Raw genomic sequence first — 27,829 nt, forward strand, 5'->3', positions numbered from 1 at the left:
AGAAGTGGCTAAAGAATGTCCTGGAACAGTAGTGTGTAAAAGTAGGATGAAGCAAACAGCTTGGTGGAATGATACAGTCAAGGCAGCCTGTAAAAGGAAAAAGAAGGCGTATCAAAAATGGCTACATACCAGAACCCAGGTACACAGAGAAAGTTATGCTGAAGAAAGAAACAAAGCCAAACAGATAATTGCAGCATCCAAGAAGAAATCGTGGGAAGACTTTGGAAACAGGTTGGAGACTATGGGTCAAGCTGCTGGAAAACCATTTTGGAGTGTAATTAGCAGTCTTCGAAAGGGAGGTAAGAAGGAAATGACAAGTATTTTGGACAGGTCAGGAAAACTGCTGGTGAATCCTGTGGATGCCTTGGGCAGATGGAGGGAATATTTTGAAGAGTTGTTCAATGTAGGTGAAAATGCGATCAGTAATGTTTCAGATTTTGAGGTAGAATGGGATAGGAATGATGATGGAAATAGGATCACATTTGAGGAAGTGGAAAAAATGGTCAATAGATTGCAGTGCAATAAAGTGGCTGGGGTGGATGAAATTAAGTCGGAACTCATCAAATACAGTGGAATGTCAGGTCTTAAATGGCTACACAGGATAATTGAAATGGCCTGGGAGTCGGGACAGGTTCCATCAGACTGGACAAAAGCAGTAATCACACCAATATTTAAACATGGAAACAGAAAAGATTGTAACAACTACAGAGGTATCTCTTTAATCAGCGTTGTGGGTAAAATCTTCTCAGGTATTATTGAAAGGAAAGTGCGAGTATTAGTTGAGGACCAATTGGATGAAAATCAGTGTGGGTTTAGGCCTCTTAGAGGCTGTCAGGACCAGATCTTTAGCTTACGGCAAATAATGGAGAAGTGTTATGAGTGGAACAGGGAATTGTATCTATGCTTTATAGATCTAGAAAAGGCATATGACCGGGTTCCTAGGAGGAAGTTATTGTCTGTTCTACAAGATTATGGAATAGGAGGCAAACTTTTGCAAGCAATTAAAGGTCTTTACATGGATAGGCAGGCAGCAGTTAGAGTTGACGGTAAATTGAGTTCATGGTTCAGAGTAGTTTCAGGGGTAAGACAAGGCTGCAACCTGTCTCCACTGTTGTTCATATTATTTATGGATCATATGTTGAAAACAATAGACTGGCTGGGTGAGATTAAGATATGTGAACACAAAATAAGCAGTCTTGCATATGCGGATGACTTAGTTGTGATGGCAGATTCGATTGAAAGTTCGCAAAGTAATATTTCAGAGCTAGATCAGAAATGTAAGGACTATGGTATGAAGATTAGCATCTCCAAAACGAAAGTAATGTCAGTGGGAAAGAAATATAAACGGATTGAGTGCCAAATAGGAGGAACAAAGTTAGAACAGGTGGACGGTTTCAAGTACTTAGGATGCATATTCTCACAGGATGGCAACTTAGTGAAGGAACTGGAAGCGAGGTGTAGCAAAGCTAATGCAGTGAGCGCTCAGCTACGATCTACTCTCTTCTGCAAGAAGGAAGTCAGTACCAAGACTAAGTTATCTGTGCACCGTTCAATCTTTCGACCAACTTTGTTGTATGGGAGCGAAAGCTGGGTGGATTCAGGTTACCTTATCAACAAGGTTGAGGTTACGGATATGAAAGTAGCTAGGATGATTGCAGGTACTAGTAGATGGGAACAATGGCAGGAGGGTGTCCACAATGAGGAAATCAAAGAAAAACTGGGAATGAACTCTATAGATGTAGCAGTCAGGGCGAACAGGCTTAGATGGTGGGGTCATGTTACACGCATGGGAGAAGCAAGGTTACCCAAGAGACTCATGGGTTCAGCAGTAGAGGGTAGGAGGAGTCGGGGCAGACCAAGGAGAAGGTACCTGGATTCGATTAAGAATGATTTTGAAGTAATAGGTATAACATCAGAAGAGGCACCAATGTTAGCACTGAATAGGGGATCATGGAGGAATTGTATAAGGGGGGCTATGCTCCAGACTGAACGCTGAAAGGCATAATCAGTCTTAAATGATGATGATGATGATGATGATGATAACTTAGTATTAGACTGTGTAATTTTCCAGCTGTTATCAGTTTACAACCATCACAAAAAGAAATGTTACATGAGTATGACCAACTGTAATCATTACACTAGTCAAACAACCACTGGATGACATAGAATATAACCATTTAGGGAAGCCTCGATGAGTGTCAAAAACTTGAAATAAAATATTAAAATATTTCTTTATTACTCATATTTGTTCTATGTTTATATTGTACCATACAAGTTATAGCAATTTTCTTCCATTTTTTATGATGTTACCTAACAATGCACCTTTCATGCTGTTGGTATGAGTTTTTCTTCCATAAAAGTAGGCCTACCATAAATGTTTTTGTCAAATTTGTTCATGAGGTGCTGACATGCACTTAATTTTAGTGTATATTAGTTTGTAAAGTTACTCTTTGATCTGCTTTCTATGATCAATGCTAGCACTACCTACTGGTCTTTGTTTACCTCTTTGATAGTTCAACTGCCACTCTCAGTTTGACACTGGTTCTATTCAAATACTTGGCACTGTCAAATATGCCTACGCGAGATAAGATTTGTATTGTATTCAGTCTATGTGCTCACTTTCATGAGCTTTGCATTAAAGTTTGATTTTTATGTAAGTACAATACTATCTGAAATCTCTGTATATTGCAATACTTAGTTGCACACTTACCTATATTTTCTATCATTAATTTATTGTACACTTCATTCCACAGCTTCAGTCTGACGACAAAATTTTAAAACACATAACGCTAAAGAAAGGATTGTGTGATCAAGACCTTTCTATATCTCAAAGCTGTGCCAAATCTGAATGGTTGTCAGACTATACTATGGAAATATTTCTGCATCAAGTAATGGAAATATATTATGGTTACAGCAAAACATAAGAGTAACTAAAATATAGTGCGGACTGTGATACATACTATGCTACCTAAGTCAGTTATAATGCTAGTATTGCCACCGGATTTAGATACAAAAACAATAGAATTTGATTCTATACCAATATCCATACTCTGTACACCACTGTGAAATTCCTGACAGAGCATACTTCCCTTTGTACCAATTACGTCTTCTTCTCACTCCATTCACGTATGGAGCGAGGGAAGAATGACTGCTTACACACTTCTGTGCATGCTGTAATTAGTCCACTCTTGTCTTCACGATTCCTATGGGAGTGATTCTTAGAGGTTTCTAGTATATTCATAGATTCCTCACTTACAGCTGGCTCTACACACTTTATAAGTAGGCTTTCACAGGCTAGTATGTGTCATCTTACCTGTCAGTTCAGTTTTCCAATATCTCTGTGATGTACCCCCATGGATCAAACAAAAGTTTGACTATTTGTGCTGTCCTTCTTTTTATATGTTCAATATCTCTAATTGGTCCTATTTCATAGAGGTCCAACACATTTGAGCAATATTCTAGGATAGATCATATGAGTGTTCTGTACGCGTTTTCCTATGTAGAGTGATTGCATTTCTGTAGTACTCTACAAGTGAACCAAAGTCTGCAACCTGTTTTACCTATGACTGAGACTAAGAGATCATTCCAATTTGCATCTTCACAAATTATTGCAACTAGGTACTTTTATGAGAGGATTGACTGCAACTGTGACTCATTGATAATGTAGTCATAGGACGCCACATTTTACACTTTGTGGAATGCACAGATTTGCATTTCTGAACATTTAAAGTATGTCGCCAACCTTTGTAACACTTTGAAATCTTATCGAGACCTGACTGAATATTTTTGCTGTTTTTTTCAGACAGCAGTTCGTTATAGATAATCACATCATCTGAGAAAAATCTGAGGTAATTACCAATATTGTCTGCAAGGTCATTAATAAACATGGTTCAAGCATCCAATGGCAGTGTTTCTGTGACCATTCTACTCTATGTGAAAGATGATGTGTAGACAGCAGTGGGACATTGACGTATGTACCCCATAGTAAGGAGCTTTTCTGAATGGTTTTTGCCCAGCACGAAACTGGCAAGTGAGCAGCTTCACTATGGCTTAGCTATCAACTGTTACTATCTATGGCAGTGAGGTTATTGCTTGCATGTGTTGATTCTAGCAGCAGATTTCTCCAAATCAAGATATACGAGGTCTGTTCAAAAGAGTCTGAAACATTAGTAATTTCACACCTATGGTGTGCTGGAGCGACATGCGGTTGGCATTCCTGCACATGCCTGTTTTTAATGTGTAACTGCAGAAAGTTTCATTGTTGTATGTTGGTTAGTTACTGCTCAGTGCTATATTGAGTAGAACATTGTGTCGCACAGTCTGTGAATTTCGAGATGGCAGAGTTAGAGGGGCAACGTGTCTGCATTAAATATTGGGTGAAACTCAAGAAAACCTGTGCAGAGATACACCATATGGCGCAGAAAGCCTATGGTGATGAGTACTTAAGCTGTACTTGGTGTTACAAATGGTTTACACAGTTTAAAGGTGGCTGGACAGAAGTTAAAGATGCCCCTCTTTCAGGATACCCTGCCACGTCTACCAATGATGCTCATTTCAGGAAAGTCAATGAAACTGTGCATGGCAATCGAAGAATGACCGTCAGAGGGATTGCAGAACAATGTAACATTTCAGTTGGATCAAGTCATGAAATCCTGACACAGCATCTTGGAATGCATCATGAGTCATGACCAGAAAGACCTTTGCCTTGCAGGATGTGAAGAGTTTTTCACAAATGAGATAAGAGAATCATCACTGGTGGTTTTTATATATTTATATTTACACATCGAGTTCCATAGGACCTAATTGAGGAGCAAATCTCCAAGGTCATGTAACATGTCAATAAATGAAATTACAACATAAAAGTAATGACAGATGAAAATAAATGTTCAAGAACCCAAAAAAGTCACTCCATAAGTTTAAGTAAACACAATCAACAATACAATAAGAATCAGCTTAATTTTTCAATGAACACCTCAACAGAATAGAAGGAGTGACCCATGAGGAAACCCTTCAGTTTTGATTTGAAAGCGCGTGGATTACTGCTAAGATTTTTGAATTTGAGTGGTAGCTTATCGAAAATGGATGTAGCAGTGTAACGCACACCTTTTTGCACAAGAGTTAAGGAAGTCCGCTCCAAATGCACGTTTGATTTCTGCCAAGGTTTAACAGAGTGAAAGCTGTTTATTCTTGGGAATAAGCTAATATTGTTAACAAGAAATGACAGTACAGAATATATTGAGAGGCCAATGTCAAAATACCCAGACTCGTGAACAGGGGTCGACAAGAGGTTCATGAACTTACACCACTTATTACCCGACCCGCCCGTTCCTGAGCCAAAAATATCCTTTTATAATGGGAAGAGTTACCCCAAAATATAATACCATACGACATAAGCGAATGAAAATAAGCAAAGTAGACTAATTTTCATGTCGAACAATCACTCACTTCTGATACCGTTCGAATAGTAAAAATAGCAGTACTAAGTCTTTGAACAAGATCCTGAATGTGGGCTTTCCACAACAGCTTACTATCTATCTGAACACCTACAAATTTGAACTGTTCAGTTTCGCTAATCATATGCCCATTCTGTGAAATTAAAATGTCAGTTTTTTATTGAATTGTGTGTTAGAAACTGTAAAAACTGAGTCTTGCTGTGATTTGGTGTTAGCTTATTTTCTACAAGCCATGAACTGCACCATTTGGACCAATTGTGAGCTACTCCCTGTATTCCGTAATGGTCCAACTTCTGGAGCAATATTTTGTGATCAACACAATCATATGGCTTAGTTAAATAAAAAAATATGCCAAGCGTTCACAACCTTTTGTTTGGCCCATCCAGTGTCTCACAGAGAAAAGAGAATACAGCATTTTCAGTTGTTAAACAACTTCTAAAGCCGAACTGTACATTTGATAGCAAATCGTGTGATATAAAATAATCAACTATCCTTACACACACAGCCTTTTCAATAACTTTTGCAAACACTGATGGCATAGAAATAGGTCTAAAATTATCTACATTATCCCTTTCTCCCTTTTTATAAAGCAGCTTTACTACTGAGTACTTTAATCACTCAGGAAACTGACCATACCTAAAGGAAAAATCACAAATATGGCTAAATACAGGGCTAACATGTGTAGCACAGTACTTTAATATTCTGCTAGACACTCCATCATAACCATGAGAGTCCTTAATCTTCAGTGATTTAATCATTGACTCAATCTCCCTCTTGTCTGTATCACAGAGGAGTATTTCAGACATCAACCTCGGAAAGGCATTTGCCACGAAAGTTATATGATTTCCTGTAGAAACTACATTTTTATTTAATTCACCAGCAATGCTCAGAAAATGATTGTTAAATACTGTACATATATCTGATTTATCAGTAACAGAAATATTTTTACTGTAAACTGACTTTATATCATCGACCTTGTGCTGCTGACCAGACACTTCCTTCACAACTGACCATATGGTTTTAATTTTATCATGTGAATTAACTATTTTTTTTGCATACCATAAACTCTTTGCATTCCTAACAACATTTTTAAGCACCTTCCAATACTGTTTGTAATGGGCTACTGTAGCTTGATTGTGACTACTTCTAACATTTTGATATAATTTCCGCTTTGTTCTACAAGATATCCTTATCCCACCAGTCAGCCACCCAGGCTGCCTATAACTGCTAGTACCCCATTTAGAATGTTTTTATGGAAAGCAACTCTCAAAGAGCATGATAAATGTGTTAAGGAAATCATTATATTTATCATCTATGTTATTGGCACTATAAACATCCTGCCACTCTTGTTCCTCGACAAGGTTTAAAAAACTCTCTATTGCTGTTGGATTAACTTTCTTACATAGTTTGTAATTAAATATGACATTGGTTTGAGTACAAAAGCCTTTTAGTGTTAAAATTTGTGCACCATGGTCTGAAAGGCCATTCATGCTTTTACTAACAGAATGCCCATACAATAATGAAGAATGAATAAAAATATTGTCTGTGGCTGTGCTACTGTTCACCTGCACCCTAGCTGAAAAAAATACAGTCTGCATCAGATGATATGAATTTAGGAGATCTACCAACATCCTTTTTCTTGCACCATCATATACAAAATTTATAATGAAGTCACCACATATAACTAGTTTCTGGTACTTCCTACAAAGTGAATCAAGAACCCTTTCAACACTTAACAAGTACTGGGTATAAATGTAGTTCAAAACACAAAATTATTAGGACTCACCACTTACTGTGGGAACACCACATTGCTACCACACCTAGCAAACTAAATTCAGCCATATTTATTCTCAAAACATTAAACCACTAGCAGCATATGATGTTATGTGAATGGTGTATTTCTCATATTTTAACTTATCATGAACTACGGAATAGAAATGTTACATCAGTCAAGTAATGCAATTAAAATCTTCAAACTGCAAAAAGTGACAATTAGAATAATGCCTAAAGTATTCAATTTTTGGAAAATATTCCATTCCAAATGGAATATAACTGAATATGAATGTCACATCTTTGATTCAACGATCTAAAAATTATCCCCTCATAAGAACAAATCTAGGGAAACTAAGAAGTTGTGGAGTATAATGCCAGAAAGCTTTCACAAGACATGTCATATTCCAAAAATGTTGGGTTGAACCTAAAAATTACACATCTGAAAGAGAAAACAAAAATCAGAACTACTGAGTAGGATACCAACAAAAACAAACAGTGTCCCATTAATACTCCTTGAAGTGGCAAAACATGGTATAAACTTTTAAACAGTTTTATTCAACCTTAATATCATTTACAACATTTTGCTTAATAAATCTCAAGTATTAATGAATTTACTGCATTAAGTTTCAACAAAAATTAAATTTGAGCAAAATGTGTTCTGAAATCTATATTTCTGAGATTTGTTAAGTAAAGTGTAGCTTTGGGCCATTAGCCTATAGGGCTGGGGGATAAAAAGTTGAGAACATTCTTTTCGACCTTGAAATTTGACACTTCTTCCCCGTTCTTCTTGTGCAGAAGACGTCATTTGCTTTTCTTCAGAGTTTACTACACCGTAAAAAAAATTGCTTTGTTGGGTAAAACTGGATGTAGAATCAGCAAGCCAACTGGAGTCTCTTATTGCACGCAGTAAAATGATAAACTACTGTAAGTGGAGGGAGTGTTCTTGTGGGAATTGGGGATGGATGATAGGCTCATGTATACTGCTGCTATGTTTGTGTTGTACAAGGAATCTGAGCTTCACAGTACTGGGCCCTACCTGCAACTCAGAAAGGGGTGTAAGAAGGCGACACAGAAAAAAGCGTGAGGCCACTATTTCGGCAGTGAAAATGTGCATGTGGTATATTTGGTTGGGAGTGCACTGCTCTGTACAGATTCAATTCATCTAGACTGGACAATGGTGTTGAAACCGCCACCGCACCAAGGAATCTGCATAATTTCCCAAGAATATTGTGACACGGGTCTACAGTTATGATGTTGAGAGCAAGGTTCAGTCTCCAAAATGGATCAGGAAAGGTTCTCCAAGACCAAGAAAAGCTCACTAGGTCAGATCAAATGTCAAAGCCATGCTGACAGTTTTTTTTGACTTTGAAGGAGTAGTTCATCATGTATTCGCATCACAGAGACAAACTGTTAATCGATGATACTATCAGGATACAGTGGGACGTCTGCGAGAAAATGTGAGAAGCAAATGGCCTGAAATTTGGTGAGACAATTCATGGCTCTTGCATCACGATAATGCAACAGCACTTTCACCCTTGTTGATGCGTGACTATTGTACATAAAAACGAAATCATTGTGCTGCCTCATACTCCGTGCTCTCCAGACCTGGCCCCTGTGGACTTTTTTTTATATTTTCAAAGTTGAAAAACCTGTTGAAAGGATGAAGGTTTGCAATGACAGACGAGATAAAAGAAAATTCACAGATAACACTTCACGTGATCCAGCAAGAGGTATACCAAGACTGCTTGTGGAAGTGGAAATGGCGTTGGGAGCAGTGCATCAATGAGGCAGGAGAGTATTTCAAAGGAGACTGTGACCAATAAGTAAAAGGTAAGTGCAAACAATTTTGTGGACAAAGTTAAAGAATTTTTTGAATAGACCTTGTACAAAGAACACCCTTGATACAATAGTAACAGAAAATGCTAGTGTCTGCACACTCCCGTGCACCCCCTCCTACATTCTAGCAGTGATCAAATGTGGTGGTATTGTGTGTTTTGCCTGTCCTGTACTTGGCTGTCACACTGGTATCCAATAAAAAGTTTGACACATTCAAGTCCTCTGTGTGAATCATTTGGCAGGGAGTACTACCCATCGTACCACATATAGGGTTTCTTCCCATTCCACTTGCATAAGGAACATGGGAGGATGACTAAACAAGCCCTTATGAGCCGTGATCAGTCTAATCTTGTCATTCTGGTCCATTTGTGAGGGAGACATAGAGTATCATAGAATATGCTTACATTCTTTCCTTAATACTGGATCTCGAAGCTTTGTATGCAGGCTTTCACAGGATACTTCACATCTAACTGCCATTTCACATTTTTAAGCATTTTGGGATTCTCTCTTGAGAGTCAGACACACCTGTGACCCTACTTGCTGAACTTTTTTGCATACATTTAATATTCCCTGTTTGTTTTAGTCTGTATGCATCACACACACTTTGGCAGTTTTCCACGATGGGATGCATGAGTGTTCTGTAACGTGTACCTTTTGTAGAGTGACAGCATTTTTTGCAGTATCCTACCAATGAACTGAGTCTGCCACTGTTTTACCTATGACTAAGCCCACTAGATCATTCCATTTCACGTCCCCACAAGCTGTTACACTTTATTTATATTTATTTATTTATTTATATTTATTTACTCTCTACCACAAAAGAAGGAATGCTTGGTTCCAGAAACATTCATCACATTATTTTTATAAGTTAACTGATTCTTCATGTGACTCATTGATATTATAGTCAAATGATGATACATTTCTGTATTCTGTGAAGTGCAAAATTTTATATTTCCAAACATTTAACACAAGTTATCAACATTTGAGGCACTCTGGAACCTTATCAAGATCTAACTGGATATTTGTGAAGTGTTTACTCCATCATAGGTAACACACCAGACACCACACCTACCTTTAATTCAATTACTCATGATTGTAAACTGCGTGTGTAGGCTTGCATACCTCCATGGACTAGCACCACAACTAACGGCAAACATTTACTACCACTGGAGAAGCTGTAGTACCTCAAACTTTACATAGCAGTACCACAACAATCCTCATCTTCACAGTTCATTCGCAATATTTCTTAAGAGTTTAATGGTTTTCTAATTTCATCTGTTTTCTGTATAACTAATTTACAGAACTGCTTATTCCACTTTCTTAACCTCAACCCAGAGTTTTGAGTGAGATTCCCTGCAAATTCTTTTAAGTTTTTACTCTTCCCCTTTCTCTATCTAACTCTCCACCACAAAAGAAGGAATGCTTGGTTCCAGAAACATGAGAAATAATTATATATTACTTATACTTGTAAGTAACTCAAAACATGTTTATCTATTTTCCTTTAATATCTGTAGAAAAATATACACCATGTGATCAAAAGTATCCGGACACCTCCAAAAACATATGTTTTTCATATTAGGTGGATTCTGCTGACACCTACTGCTAGGTACTCCATATCAGCGACCTCAGTAGTCATTAGACATCATGAGAGAGCAGAATGGGGAGCTCTGTGAAACTCATGGACTTCGGACGTAGTCAGGTGATTGGGTGTCACTTGTGTCATAAGTCTGTATGCGAGATTTCCACACTCCTAAATATCCCTAGGTCCACTGTTTCTAATGTGATAGTGAAATGGAAATGTGAAGGGACACATACAGCACAAAAGTGTACAGGCCAACCTTGTCTGTTGACTGACAGAGACCGCCGACAGTTGAAGAGGGTCGTAATGTGTAATAGGCAGACATCTATCCAGACCATCACACAGAAATTCCAAACTGCATCAGGATCCACTGCAAATACTATTACAGCTAGGCAGGGGGTGAGAAAACTTGGATTTCGCAGTAAAGCACCTGTTCATATGCCACACATCATGCCAGTAAATACCAAATGACACCTCGCTTGTTGTGAGGAGTGTAAACCCTGGATGACTGAACAGTGGAAAAACATTGTGTGGAGTGACAAATCACGGCACACAATGTGGCCATCTGATAGCAGGGTGTGTGTATGGCAAATGCCAGTGAATGTCATCTGCCAGTGTATGTGGTGCCAACAGTAAAATTCGGAGGCAGTGGTGTTATGTTGTGGTTGTGCTTTTCATGGGGGAGGGGGGGGGGGGAAGGGGGGGGGGGAGGGCTTGTACTCCTTGTTGTTTTGCGTGGCACTATCACAGCACAGGCCTACATTGATGTTTTAAGCACCTTCTTGCTTCCCACTATTGAAGAGCAATTAGGGGATGGCGACTGCATCTTTCAACACGTTCGAGCACCTGTTCATAATGCACGGCCTGTGGCGGAGTGGTTACACAACAATAACTTCCCTATAATCGACTGCCCAGCACATAATCCTGAACTGAATCCTATAGAACACCTTTGGGATGTTCTGGAATACCAACTTTATGCCAGACCTCACCGAACGACATCAGTACCTCTCCACAGTGCAGCTCTCCATGAAGAATGGGCTGTCATTCCCCAAGAAACCTTCCAGCACCTGATTGAACATATGCATGCGAGAGTGCAAATTGTCATCAAGGCTAAGGGTGGGCCAACACCATACTGAATTCCAACATTACTGATGGAGGACACCACAAACTTGTAAGTCAGTTTCAGCCAGGTGTCTGGATACTTTTGATCACATAGTGTTCCTCTATCTTTCACTTATATTCTCTCATTATCACTACAAAATTCATGAACAACATTCCAAAAAAAAATTTACTTGCATCAGTATTATGCAGATAGTATATTGGGACACAGTCGACCACGACCATAAACAAATGAGTTAGACTGCCTCTCTCTCGCACGGCTGCCAGCCTACATCTGCATTCTGTGCTTCCTTAAAAGCAGAACTGACATACTAATGGTCATAGGGATTGCTAATTCCTTGTGTTGTGGTGAGAGTTGCATTTGAATCCCGCCATACACCAAAAAAACAAGCAATTCACAAGACAAACTAAACTGGAATACACAAAGAATTTGGCGATGGCTACAGTGCAACTGTTTGCTGCAGTTGGCAGAGGTAGTTTAGGCTTGACCTCTACCAGTATCTTGCGCAACCACAGTTCATAAAACTGCCACGATATAGTGTCTGCATAATAGCCGAGAATAATATTTTATTTTTCACATACCTCAGATGGTGATGAACACTTCACATTAATTGTCATTTCCAAAGGAGCTACTTTAAATGGCATGTTTCTATATGGTGTGCCATCATTTGTTGAAGTATTTGTTGAACAATGACCCTGCTGAGTTGTTATTCCTGGCAGGTGGATAGTAAGAGGAAATGAATTATTGTGGAGCTTCTCAACCCAGTTGTCTTCAAAAGCATCTCTGCCTTTTGCTAAATTTTTATTGAATTCTGCTTCCAGCAGGGAATCCCAGTTAATTTCAGAATCTGTTTCTTTCTTGGTCCCTGAAAATGGAGACAGAATAAAACTAACTGAATATCTAATTGTCTTAACATTGATTTTTTTTTCAAAGCAGAAGAGTGTATTTTACAGAAAATAACCAGTCATTTGGGTGCTATCACTTGAGAAGAGAGCTGTCTTAACATTGATTTTTTTTTCAAAGCAGAAGAGTGTATTTTACAGAAAATAACCAGTCATTTGGGTGCTATCACTTGAGAAGAGAGCTGTCTTACCTAACAAGTATGCAAAGACATATAATTAAGTAATTATACAAATTCTCAAAGTTTCACTATCCCGGACAACAGAACATACTATGTATGACTGTACATACAAGTTAAATTTACTTTGAGTCATTATACCAGAAAATTAAATATAAACAATTTTAGGCATCATTAAAGCTTTAACAACATCAAAGATCATACTGCAGGTATGTTTTGTAGCTTTCACTGAGTAGTAGTCTGATTTTATGCATGTGAAACAAAACAGAATGTAAATGCACAATGTTGATAACTTATTGTCAACAGAAGTATCTTCATGTTAATTCTACCAACAGCTTTGATAAATCTGATTAATTTCTCAAATAATTAATTACTCAGCAACACAGCCATAAAGAATAAATACATAAAAGCTCAAATAAAAACACCACCAAGAACCAGACACAAGGGAGCACTCCCTGGACTGGAAAAGCTGAATCATATCCTTCACCAGGGATTGATTACCTATCATCATGTCCGGAAATGAGGAACATCCTACCAAAGATCCCTTTCACCACTCCTAAAGTGGTATTCCTTCACATACACACACACCCTACACAAGGTCACAGGGATTACATCCCTGTGGAAGACACAGGTGCAAGATATGTCCAATCCACCCACCCAGCACTTCCTACTCTGTTCCTGGCACAGGCTTATCCTATCCCATCAGAGGCAGGACCACCAGTGCCCTGCCAGCAACCATGTCATGTACCAACTCTGCTGCAATCACTGTAGAACTTTTTATGCTGGTGTGACAACCCACTAGCTGTCCGCCAGAGTGAATGGCTGCTGCCAAACTGTGGCCAGGAACAAAGTTGACCACTCAGTTGTACAACATGCAGCTGAGCACAACATGCTTGATTTCAATGGCTGCTTCACAGTCTGGACCACCTGGAGGCTTCATTCCACCACCAGCTTTTCTGAATTATGCAGATGGCAACACATCCTCTGTCTTGCCACTCCTTCACAAACCACATTACCTTCCACGTGCGCTGCATCCTACCAGCTATAGTACCCATGCACCTGTCACCTCTCTCACTGGATTCCTAGCTAGCAAACCTGATACCTCACCCCAAGCCAATAGCAACCCACCCCAATCCCTCTTCCTGCCTCTCCCATCTCTATTAAGCCAACACTAGTCCAACTGCCACAATTCAATCCTGGCATTGTGCATCCAGCTGGCAATATGTAAGAACACAGGTGTGTGTGTGTGTGTGTGTGTGTGTGTGTGTGTGTGTGTGTGTGTGTGTGTGTGTGTGTGTGCTTTTGTTTGTTTATATATACACCCATGCATGCACGCGCATGGCGCCACCCCCCCCCCCCCCTGCCCTCCACACACACACACACACACACACACACACACACACACACACACACACACACACACACACACACAAAAATCTCTCTCTCTCTAGCTCAATAAAGAATTTCTTCTGAAAGCTAGCTAGTTTTTTTCTGTGTGTGTGAATGTAGGGTGGTCTCCTTTAGCCCCAATTATTTACATTCTACCAGAACTTTCCCACATATTTAAGAACTTATGCTCTTACATGAATTCTTTAAACAGATCAAAATAACATGCAGAATCGTTCAGTGGTGATACTGGCACAAAAAAGAAAGATGACACAAGGAAGGACAAAATAATGAATTTTATCTTCCAAAATTGTTTCACTGTGGACAAATTGTAATATGGTTCCACACTCCTATCATCATTTGAATGCTAGAATGACAAATATTGAAGAAAGTATTCAGGATACGGAAAATAAATGGGACATGATGAGCTATCTGTGTTACGTGAAAGAACAGAGATCAACTAGCTCTGTTCATCATTCATGAGATCCAGAGTGCCATAGGTATCCATAATGATGCTGTTTCCCTGGCCTTCAGAAAGGCAGTTCATACAGTTCTGCACTGTCATCTAGTGAACAAATTACGAGTTTACCAAGTACTGGATGAGATTTTGATTGGATTCAAGGCTTCCTTGTAGATGGAATTCAATATGTTGCTCTTAATAGGACAAAATCGACACATGTAAAGGTAATTTCAGGACTATGCCAAAGAAGTGTGGGCATGTGATTCCTCATCCCAGCTCAAGACAACAGTGTAGCTAGAAAAACCTAGCCCTGCCAACAGGTTTAACAGAAATGTGATTTTAAAAAATGAGGCTCTGGCAACGCCGTAACTGCATGCAATGTGGCCAAGAACAGGTAGCATGGATTCTGTGCTGTGCTGGAGTTGTTTCATTAGCTCAGTGAGATGAGGCAATTCTGTGCGGAATGATATTACAAAGTTGCTGAGGTTCGAGTCGCGTTCATGCCAAAACTTTTTTTTCCCTTTTCCCTTTTTTTCCAGTGGCACACATTAAAAGAGAAAAGCTGTGCATCACAGAAGAGAGGTTCACTATTGAAATTGTGAGATATTATGTTCCAGGAAGATATATTACTTCCTCCCACATACTGCTCACAGAATGACCACAATGAAAAATCAGAGAACTTGGAGCTAATACAGAGGCTTACTGACAAACACTCTTCCCACTCACCATCTGTGAATGGAACAGGGAATGGGGAGGGGGGGGGGCAGAAGCTAGTGGTACCAGAAGCAACTCTCTGTCGTATATTGTAAGGTGATTTTCAGGGTACAGGTGTAGAAGTATCTTAGTTAATACCAGAGAGCTTTCTCTTGTTGCATAAATTAACTACTTAGGTGGGCCTCACATATTTGCCTTTTGAAGTTATGTGCATTTGTTAAATACCTATTTTCATAGCTACAACCACCCAGAGGTGGCTTGACTAAGATTTTACTGAAGATAAAAGAAACCAAGTCAATATTGTCATTCATGAGTAAATAATCTTTACGGCTTAAGCCACAAGTATGCTTTTAAGTATAAAGTGAGTGTTTGGTGAGCACATAAATCACTGTCGACATCTATGCCATTCTGCACTCATAAGATCTGTTTTACACTCTAAAAGGCAGAAAATATCATAGTGATGTTGATCACACACTACTTGCAAACTCCACTACATCACAGATAAAAGTTCTAGTTTTAGGTACATCATTTCACCTGCACAAATGCCAACAGTCACCTTTCAGTACTTCAAGTGCCCCTGCCATCCTCCAAAGCTACCTTCAACAGCTGCCTCAGAAAATCCCAGGATGCTGCAACTGACTGGACAAAATTATTATTTCGCAATAGAATAGAAGGCTCAAAACAGAGACTTTGAGTGTCCTTGCAGCATAGGATTGAGACCTGTTGGGATGCCCTAAATGGGTCAAATGAGGACTACGGATGCTGCTACCCAGGTATGTGGCTGTGTGTGTGTGTGTGGGGGGGGGGGGGGGGGGGGGGAGGGGGGCATATGAGGGATTTTTCAGATTATGCGACTCTCCATCCAACGCATACAACAATAGCTGTATGAGACACCAACGTATCAGTGTAAAATCCACAGAAATGACCGTTACATCTATACACACTTTGCAATCCACTACATGGACACATGGCAGAGGGTACCACATACGATATTTCCTTTCCTGTTCCACTCACAAATATAGCGAGGGAAAAATGACTGTCTATATGCCTCTGAATGAGTTCTAATTTCTCTCATCTTATCTTCACGATCCTTATGCAAAATGTATGTTGGTGGCAGTATAATCGATCTTCAGTCAGCCTCAAATGCCGGTTCTCAAAATTTCTGCAATAGCACATCATGAAAAGTGTTGTCTTTCCTCAATAGATTCCCAACTGAGTTCATGAAGCATCACCATAATACTTAAGTGCTGATTGAATGTACCAGTAACAAACGTAGCAGCACACCACTGAATTGCCTTCGATGTCTTCTCTTCATCCAACTTGGTAGGGACCCCAAACACTTAAGCAGTACACAAGAATGGGTCACACTAGTGTTCAATACATCTCCTTTATACATACACTACTGGCCATTAAAATTGCTACACCACGAAGATGACGTGCTACAGACGCGAAATTTAACCGACAGTAAGAAGATGCTGTGATATGAAAATGATTAGCTTTTCAGAGCATTCACACAAGGTTGGCGCTGGTGGCGACACCCACAACGTGCTGACATGAGGAGAGCTTCCAACCGATTTCTCATACACAAACAGCAGTTGGCTGGCGTTGCCTGGTGAAACGTTGTTGTGATGCCTCGTGTGAGGGGGAGAAATGCCTACCATCACATTTCCGACTTTGATAAAGGTCAGATAGTAGCCTATCGCGATTGTGGTTTATCGTATCGCGACATTGCTGCTCGCGTTGGTCGAGATCCAATGACTGTTAGCAGTATATGAAATCAGTGGGTTCAGGAGGGTAATACGGAATGCCGTGCTGGGTCCCAACGGCCTCATATCACTAGCAGTCGAGATGACAGGCATCTTATCCGCATGGCTGTAACAGATCGTGCAGCCATGTCTCGATCCCTGAGTCAACAGATGGGGACGTTTGCAAGACAACAACCATCTGCACGAACAGTTCGACAACGTTTGCAGCAGCATGGACTATCAGCTCAGAGACCAAGGCTGCGGTTACCCTTAACACTGCATCACAAACAGGAGCGCCTGCAATGGTGTACTCAATGATGAAAATGGGTGCACGAATGCAAAACGTAATTTTTTTGGATGAATCCAGCTTCTGTTTACACCATCATGATGGTCTCACCCGCATTTGGCGACATCGTGGTGAACGCAGATTGGAAGTGTGTATTCATCATCGCATACTGGTGTTTCACCCAGCGTGATGGTATGGGGTGCCATTGGTTACATGTCTCGGTCACCTCTTGTTCGCACTGACGGCACTTTGAACAGTGGACGTTACATTTCAGATGTGTTACGACCCGTGGCTCTACCCTTCATTCGATCCCTGCTAAACCCTACATTTCAGCACAATAATGCACGACCGCATGTTGCAGGTTCTGTACGGGCATTTCTGGATACAGAAAATGTTTGACTGCTGCCCTGGCCAGCACATTCTCCAGATCTCTCACCAATTGAAAACGTCTGGTCAATGGTGGATGAGCAACTGGCTCATCACAATACGCCAGTCACTACTCTTGATGAACTGCGGTATCGTGTTGAAGCTGCATGGGCAGCTGTACCTGTACACGCCATCCAAGCTCTGTTTGACTCACTGCCCAGACGTATCGAGGCCGTTATTACGGCCAGAGGTGGTTGTTCTGGGTACTGATTTCTCAGGATCTATGTACCTAGATTGCGTGAAAATGTAATCACATGTCAGTTCTAGCATAATATATTTGTCCAATAAATACCCATTTATCATCTGCATTTCTTCTTGGTGTAGCAATTTTAACGGCCAGTAGTGTATAAGAGCCACAGTTTCCCAAAATTCTCCCAATAAAATGAAGTGGAGCACTCGCTTTCCCTACTGCCAACCTGACAACATCATCCCATTGCGTATCACCATGCAACATTACGCCTCGTTATTTAATTGATATGATTGTGTCAATCAGTACATTACTAATGCTGCATTCAAACATTACAGGATTTTTTTCCTACTCATCTAAATTAATTTCTGTTTTTCTACATGTAGAGTGAGCTGCCATTCACCACACCAACTAGAAATTCTGTCTAAGTAATCTTGTATCCTCCTACAGTCACTCAATGACACACCAGTGTCATCAACAGACAACCATAAATTGTTGTTCACCATGTCCGTCAGATCATTTATCTACATTGAGCATAAGAGCGGTCTCATCAAACTTCCATGGGGGTGCTCAAGACAATACTGTTGTATGTGATGAACCCTCCCCATTGAGGACAATGTATTGGGTTCTACAACTCAAAAAGACTTTGAGCCACTCACATATCTGGAAACATATACCATATGCTTGTAATTTTGTTAACAGTCTGCAGCGAGGCACCAAGTCAAATAGTTTCTGGAAGTCTAGGAATATGGAAATTGCGTGCTGCCATGCATACATGGTATGTATGATATCATGTGAGAAAATGGCAAACTGACTTTTGCATGAGCGATACTTTCTGAACCCATGTTGATACGTGCACAAAAGCCCTTCCATCTCATGGAAATTCAATGTATTCAAAATAAGAATGTGTTCAAGAATTCCGTAGCAAACCAATGTTAAGGATATTGGTCTGTAATTTTGCAGGTCTGTTTTTTTACCCTTCTTACACACAGGAATTTGCCTGTGCACTTTTCCAGTCACTTGGGACTTTGCGCTGGGCAAGAGATTTGTGATAAATGCAAGCTAAGTAAGGGGCCACAGCCGTAGAGTATTCTCTGTAAAATCAAATTAGGATCCCATCTGGAGCTGGGGACTCACTTTCAACTCTTTCAGTTGCTTCTCTATGCCAGAAGTGCCTATTACTATGTCCTCCATATGGGAGTCTGTGTGACAGTCAAATAATGGTATGCTTGTATCATCCTCCTGTGTGAATGATTTCTTAAATGTGAAATTTAAAACTTCAACTTTCCTTTTACTGTCCTCCATTGCCACACCAGAATGATCAATGAATGGATAGAACCCTTTGACTTGCTTAGTGATTTTATGTATGACCAGCATTTTCTTGGGTTCCCAGCAAGATCTTCCACTAAAGAATGATGATGGAAATTGTTGTATGCTTTGTGGATTGATCTTTTTAGAGATGCACAGATTTCTACTAACTTTTGTCTCTCAACATTTCTGTGTTCTTTTTTAATCCAAGAGCACAGCAGTCTCTGTTTCCTCAGCATTTTCCGAATTTGATCATTAAATCATGGAGGGTGTTTCCATCCTTAATCCACTTGTGTCTCCAAAACATGATTTATAATTAGTTTAAATTTTGGCCATAGTTCCTTTATATCCATCATACTGGAAGTGAACGATGTCCATTCATTCTCTTAGTGGGATGCTAACAACTGCTTATCTACTTTTTCTAGCGTAAATACTCTTCCAGCCATCAACACAATGATGACATTATGATCACTAGTCCCTGTTTCTATACTGACACTGCCAATAATTTCAGGTCTGTTTATAGTTACAAGGTCTAAAATATTTCCATTGTGTATGGGTTGTCTAACTGGTTGTTCATGGTAGTTTTCAGAAAATGTGTTCAAAAGGACTTCACAACACTGTCTGCTTGTACCAGCTGCAGTGAATCCATATATGTCCCACTCTGTATTTGGTTGATTAGAGTTGTTGTCAACTAATACCAATTGTTCTGGCTATTTCTGTGCTACTGAGTGTAGACTTTCCTTGAATAATTCTACAATTGTTATGGCAGAGTTAGATGGCCAGTTAACACATCTGATAATTGATTTGAGTTCACCATGGCCTTCTAATCATGTCCAGATAACTTCACACTCAGACTTAATTTTGACCTCAATAGACATAATATTTTCACTGACAGCAATGAACACTCCCTCTTCAATGGCAATTAATCTATATTTTCAATATAATTCCACACCTTGCTACATATTTTGGACTTTCTACTTTGGTTTCAGCCAGCCCTTGGTTCTGTGAATAATTTTAAATTTTAGTGCAAACAACTTTCCTGGAGGGCAGTAAGAACAGAAAATTTGCTTCGCATACTTTGCCAATTTATTGTTAAAATTTTGAAAGTCAAAGTGTGTCTACTTTGTACACAATCTGATTTTGCTCTCTGCTTATCAACTGGCACATATTCATCGGAGGACCTCAAACTACTGCTTAGCCTAAAAAACCACCATGTGTACTTCACAAATACTCTGCTACCTGAGTAGCTACTTCCTATGTGTGGTGCATTCCTGGCCTATCAAGAGGAGTAATACAACTCTCCACTCCATAGCATATGTCCAGAAATCAGCAGCCATGATCTTCACAGAATCAACAGAGCTTCTGGCTGAGACTGTTCACTTGGCTCCAAACCAAAGGAAGTCGATCAACTCTGTGTACAATGCTGCACAATGCGAGCTCTGCTTGCTAGCAGTGAGTGAGGCCAGCAGTCTTCACCACTTCCACCAGCTGCCCATATGAACACAGTATGGCCTCAGAACCTAAGGGACAGGTGTCACTGGTGCCAATATGAGCAACAACTTTCAGACTGCTGCATCCTTTACCTTCAATAGCCAAAAGCAGGGCTCCTCCACATCTCAGATGAGGCCTCCCCAGCAAACACACTGAAGGCACAATGGCATTATTTCCAGTCCTGGACACTACCTAGGGATTCTCCATAATGCACCTAACATTGGAGCTTCTGATAACCAGTACAGCCCTCCGTCTGTGTGCCTGCTCAGACCTCAATGAAGGAGTGACCACCTGTCCAGTCACAGAGTGAATGTACGAGGCCAGACAGCCAGCCTCCACATTCATGCTCTGCTTCAAGGGATGTGACCGTGTAACAACCCACCACTCACCCTGCAGTGAACGCAGATCCCAAAATGAGCCCCAACAGCAAAGCCTGTGGGCAAAACAAGAGACACCTGAGGTGTCCATGCATCATGCCACTTTCTCTGCTGCCACCATATCCTGAGGTAGCAGCCTGCAGATGGCTGACAGTGGCGATAATAGCCCCCAGCTGCTTCCGGACTGTGGCCAACTCCTCTTGTGCACACACACCATATCCATCCTACTAACTTAGGAACTTACAGGTGACAGAATTAAAATCCTAGAGATAAACTACTGAAGCATTCACAATGCAGTGTCAGAGTCTGAAGTGCTTGTGAAAGCAATGGAGTTTTCAAAATACTAAATACAGAAAGCTGGTTAAAACCCAAGATTGGTAGCAGTGAGATGTTTAGAAAAAATTAAGTGTATATCAAAAGGATAGACTAATGGGAAATAGCTGTGGTATATTTGTCCCATTAGACAAGAAACTATAATACACCAAGATCGAAATTGAAACTGCATGTGAGTCTGTTTGGGCAAAAGTCAGTTTCAAGGATGGACATCAAGTTAAAACAAAAAAATGCCTAAGATATAATTTCATTTAAAATTGCAATTACTCTCTGCCATTTTCACTCACATTCATCAACAATCATACCCAAACATGGTGTGCACAATGAAATTGATAATGATTATGAGGTAGTTGCAGCAGCAGTGATTATCAAAGTAGAAAGGGCAACTAAAACAAGTAGAAAAAATTATATAATCAACAAACTAGATAAACAGGTAGTGTCATGCAAAATGTAGTGTCCTATGACTACAGTATCAATGGGTAACAATTGGAGCTGGTTAACTCATACGAAGACCTGGGTGTAACACTTTGCAGGAATATGAAATGGAATTACCACAAAGGTTCAGTCATAGGTAGAACAGGTGGCAGACTTCAGTTTATTGGTAGAATACTAGGGAAATTAAATATGCTCATACATGAGTTTGCTTGCAAAATACTTATGTGACCCATCCTAGAATACATCTCCACAGTGTAGGGCCCATATCAAATAACACTAACAGGTGATATTTAGTATATAAAAATAAGAGTAGCAAGCATAGTCACATGTTTGTTTGGGACATGGGACGGCATCATGGATATGCTGAAAAAACTGAACTAAGGGATGCTTGAATAATGACATAAACTATCCTGGGACGGCCTACTTACAAAGTTTCTACAACCAACTTTAAGTGAGGAATCCAGGAATATACTAAAACTACCTCTGTATCACTCCCATGACAATTGCAAAAACAAGACTACACTGTTACAGCATACACAGAGGTATTGATGCAAACATTCCTCCAACATTCCATATGTGAATGGAACAGGAAGAAGCCATAATAACTGATAATGTGGGAAGTACCATCCACCATGCACATCACAATGATTTGCAGAATGTGGTTGTGGATGTAGATATAAAGAGTGAAACTGGGTCTGACAGCATCACTTTCTGCCAAGACAGCAGACATAGCACTTCCACTGTCCTGATTCATAAACCTCAGCTGTTAGAAGACTGCTCATCGGTCCCCCTTGTGGGCCTGTGGATGTGAACAGATACTGTCATTTGCAACTAAAGATGGTCAAACAACAGATTACCTCAAACATTACTGAATGGAACACTGTAAAGTCCAAACGAGTGACTACATGTGTTGAGCACCCATTAACTGCAACATACAAGTGACTAAATGTGGTTCGAGATCAAATTAAATTGCTCCATTAGTTTAGTTCTGTTCCTTCAGATTCACATTTATAACGCTTCGGCCCACTTTAGCCTACTGCTCTAAGATTCTTATCATCACTGACAAGCAGCAAGCCTTTGGGTCATTTCATGATTTAGCATATCACTGTGCAGGAGCTGTGCTAGTCTGCTCCAGCTCTGTATTATTTCAAACACATTAAAGGAAAGTCCCTGGTGGAATATACATAATTTAACAAGTTCCTCATTCAGGCCACAAAGAGCCAATGAATGTCTATTGACTGCCATGTCATCTCCTGCCTTGTGGCATCATGCAGATGTGGTATGGAGGGTGGTTATGTCAGCACACCGCTCTCCCGGCCGTTTTGCAGACTTTTGAGACCATGAAGTCACTACCATTCGGCCAAGTAGCTCCTCACTTGGCATCATGAAGCTGAGTGCACCCGTTACCAAGAAAAAATCATTGGCAGTACTGGTAATTGAACCCAGGTCCTCTACCTGGCAGCCACCTACACTGACCACTCAGCTACTGTGGCAGACTGGATTATACATAATGGAAGGAGTAAAGGTAAAACTCACCATGTATCTGTGGCATTGAGTCATTGATTGTCACATAAATAAGGCTGAGAACATTTCTGAGCTTTCAGATCGAACAGAATGCACATATGACCTGCATGGCTACATTGTCCCAGCCACCTACATTGTACTGACACACCAGCTCAAGCTAAATACTTTCGATTCTCATGAACTCCATGTGGTGTCACCGCCAGACACCACACTTGCTAGGTGGTAGCCTTTAAATCGGCCGCGGTCCGTAGTATACGTCGGACCCGCATGTCGCCACTATCAGTGATTGCAGACCGAGTGCCGCCACACGGCAGGTCTAGAGACACTTCCTAGCACTCGCCCCAGTTGTTCAACCGACTTTGCTAGTGATGGTTCACTGACAAAATACGCTCTCATTTGCCGAGACGATAGTTAGCATAGCCTTCAGCTACGTCATTTGCTCTGACCTAGCAAGGCGCCATTACCAGTTACTATTGATACTGTAAAACATGTACCATCAAGAGCGACGTTCACCATTTATGGATTAAAGTTAAGTATTCCACCAGCTACGTCAGTTTTTTCTAAGTCTCATTTCCTTCTCCTGTTCCAGACCTCACGCCAGCCTGCGTGAGCTAAAACGCGTGCCTTTCGGCTTCCTCTAGTTGTACCGGGTTGGCTCTCTTGCCAACCCACAACATTTGGCGACGAGGCCACACCGTGTTCGTAACTATACTGCTCTGATCTACTTGTGTAATGGCTTCGCCACCATCTCCAGATGTACTGTCCGAATTTTATCGCTTACAGAATCAGCAGACGCAGGCCTTACTGGATGCCCTTGGACAGCTCGTCCAGGGTCAACGCGCAATGCAAAACGATGCGGCAGCCGCCGCTCTACTGCTAACGCAGCAACAACACGCAATTGCACCAACTTTTCGTCCTTTTGATGCTGCACTGGAAAGCTGGACGGAGTGGTCACGCCAATTTGGATTCCATCTCACCGCCTACAGAATTCAAGGTAACGAGCGGCAACCTTTTCTCCTTTCCTCCGTCGGGGTACAAACGTACCGTGTGATAGTCAAATTATTTCCCCAATGCGATGTAGCAACTCTGTCCTATGACGAAATTTTGTCTGCATTAGATGCATATTTCAAAGAATCAGTATATGTAGTTGGGAAAAGGTATACCTTCTTTCGTACAAAACGTATGGCAGGTCAGACTAATCGGGAGTGGGTTGGTACCTTGCAAGGCCTTACTAGGGATTGTGCTTTTGAGTGTCAATGTGGACTCCCTTATTGAGATACTATGGTGCGTGATGCAATTGCACAGAACGTTTCTGATGTTCGTATACGGGAACAGATTTTGAAACTAGTCAATCCCTCTCTTCAACAAGTGATGGACATATTGGATCGGCAGGACACACTTGACTTTGCTCAGGAATCATTTGAAACTTCGCCACTCGTGTGTCAGGTTAACCAGCCCGCCAGGCAAGCTGCACGGAACAGTAAACAGTCCTCGCGCTCGGCCGCGCCAAAGCCGCCTGGCTCTCAGCCACGTGTACCGCGCTGACAAGCAAATGCAGTGCTAAAATCATGCCCACGGTGTGCTACTAGGCATTCGCGTGAGAACTGCCTGTCACGCCAAGCTATTTGCTTTTTCTGTAATAGAAAAGGACATATTCAACGTGTTTGCCGGAAAAAGCTCAAATCGGAAGCTCAAAACCATTCCAGGCCCTTTGCTTCGCACCGGAATCGGAATCGAACCAAGGATACTCAGGCTCGCGACACTTTGCCCATGGAAATTCATGTAGTTCATGCCACTCCGCCCAGTGCCACTCTCTCTAACAGTGACTGTGTTCGTCCCACAAATAGTGTGCGTCGACATCGCAGGAACTCCCGTCAAGTCGCAAGTGATTTTGTACCAGTGTCAGTTCACGTTGCACGAGACAGTCACTCTTGTCGTCAGCAGGACAATAAGCTTTTTGTGGACTTGGACATTAATGGCAAAGTGATACCATTCCAGCTTGATACCGGGGCTGCAGTTTCACTGATCAATCAAAACACTTACAAACTGCTGGGCACACCTCCGTTGCGTGCCGCAAATGTTAAGTTAAGTACCTACTTAGGTCACAAGCTCCCTGTGTTAGGACAGTGCAGCCTTCTTGCAACATACAAGGGACACACAAAACTTGTGTCATTTTACGTCCTTCGTTCTTCTTCTGCAGTGAACTTGTTTGGTTTCAATTTATTTCAGTTGTTTAACTTGTCTATAGTAAATCAGGCCTATCAGTGAACCAGACTGTGCCTTCAGACAGTGTTTCTCGTCTATGTGAAGAATTTGCAGACATTTTTGCACTGGGCCTCGGTTGCGCTAAGAACTATAAAGCACATTTGGAACTGAAAGTAAACGCGCAACCGAAATTTTTCAGAGCGCGCAATGTTCCCCACGCATTGCGTGATGCGGTCGCAAAAACATTACATGATTTGGAATCACAAGGTGTCATTGAACATGTGCAGGCTTCTCTCTGGGCATCACCCTTAGTAATTTTGCCAAAACCTTCTGGAAAATTGAGACTTTGTGTGGACTTCAAGGCAACAGTGAATCCACAACTAGTGCCTGCAACTTTTCCTTTACCCCGTCCAGAAGATCTTTTTGACAAACTGTGCCCGGGTAAATATTTTTCGAAGTTGGACCTAGCAGATGCGTACTTGCAAATACCGGTGGACGAAGAATCCCAGCGCGTTTTGGTGGTTAACACGCATCTTGGTTTGTATCGATTCAAATGACTGCCATTCGGGTGTGCATCCGCCCCTGCATTGTTTCAGCAATATCTACAAACTATTTGTGCGTCGGTCCCTACTGCAGCAAACTATCTGGACGATATTGTGATCTCTGGAAAGACGGAAGAAGAACATTTAGCCAATCTCAGAACATTATTTCAGGTCTTGCGACAAAATGGTCTTCGCTTGCAGAAGGACAAATGTGTGTTTTTTGCTCGTGACTTACCCTATCTGGGACATGTACTCAATGCCCAAGGCATACATCCCAGTCCCAGAGCACCTCCGTGCCATACAAGACTTGCCTTCGCCGCAGAATTTGAAGCAGCTACAGATTGTGCTGGGAAAAATAAATTACTATAACAGATATGTGCTACATGCCTCTTCCATTTCAGCTCCGCTTCATCGCATACGCCGTAAGGGTGTTCCGTTCGTCTGGACGATGGAATGCAAATGCGCCTTTCGCCAGTTGAAATCGGCGTTGCTTTCCAATCCTTGCCTTACGCCATTCGGTCCCCAGAAGCCCCTTTTGTTGATGGTGGATGCATCAGATTTCGTGATCGGTGCTGTGATTGCGCACAAAGATGGATCGCACGATCGCCCTATTGCCTTTGCGTCCAAATTGCTCTCGTCTGCACAAAGAAATTATTCACAGATCGAGAAAGAAGCATTGGCTCTCATCTTTGGTGTTACAAAGTTTCATGATTTCTTGTATGGTCGTCACTTTACCATCATCACAGACCACAAACCTTTGACATCGCTTTTTCATCCGACCAAGCCTGTACCTCCACGTACAGCGCAGAAATTCATTCGCTGGTCTATTTTCCTCTCGCAGTACCGCTACGATATCTTATATCGATCCACTGCTCAGCACGAAAACGCCGATGCGTTGTCCCGTTTGCCTGTTGCTGAGGATAGAACATTTGATTCCTCCGAACTTGCTTGCATGTTCATTGATTTGGAAACCGATGATGTGGTCAAATCGTTTCAGATTGATTTTCGTTGTGTAGCTACAGCCACAGGTGCCGACCCTGTCTTTGCTACCCTTCTGCGTTTTGTTGCTACGCAATGGCCCTTGTCAAAGTCACGGATCGGGGATCCGTTGGTTCGCCGATTTTTTGCTCACAAGGAGAGACTTTTTGTACGACGTGGTGTTTTGCTGTTGCGTTCTGATAATGATCAGTCCAGGGTCATGGTCCCACGTTCGTTACAGTCCTCTGTCTTACAGCTTCTCCACCAAGGACATTGGGGTATACTGAGAACGAAACAACTTGCTCGTCAGCACTGTACTTGGTTCGGAATTGATGCCGCGATTACGAATATGTGCTCTTCTTGCATGGTGTGTGCCGAACAACAATCAGCACCACCGCGGAAATTCTTTGCATGGCCACAAGCCACTTCCCCTTGGCAATGCTTACACATCGATTTTGCTGGTCCATTCTGGAATGTTCGATGGTTGGTTGTGGTAGATTCATTCAGTAATTTTCCTTTTGTTGTCCGGATGTCTTCCATGACGTCATCTGCCACCATCCAAGCATTATCCGCTATCTTTTGCATTGAAGGTC

At 41.2% G+C, this 27,829-nt stretch overlaps 1 protein-coding gene across 1 annotated transcript in view; it reads right to left on the minus strand.

Annotated features, from left to right (window-relative positions):
• Window positions 1-27,829, minus strand: part of LOC126470607 (Hermansky-Pudlak syndrome 3 protein-like) — a 172,789-nt gene that overhangs the window by 108,680 nt on the left and 36,280 nt on the right. Inside the window, exon 5 of the mRNA XM_050098560.1 lies at window positions 12,343-12,626. Within this exon, the coding sequence (XP_049954517.1) occupies window positions 12,343-12,626 (284 nt within the window). The remainder of the gene's footprint in view (window positions 1-12,342; window positions 12,627-27,829) is intronic.

This window comes from Schistocerca serialis, chromosome 3 (assembly GCF_023864345.2).
Source record: "Schistocerca serialis cubense isolate TAMUIC-IGC-003099 chromosome 3, iqSchSeri2.2, whole genome shotgun sequence".
In the NCBI taxonomy this organism is placed as follows: Eukaryota; Metazoa; Arthropoda; class Insecta; order Orthoptera; family Acrididae; genus Schistocerca; species Schistocerca serialis.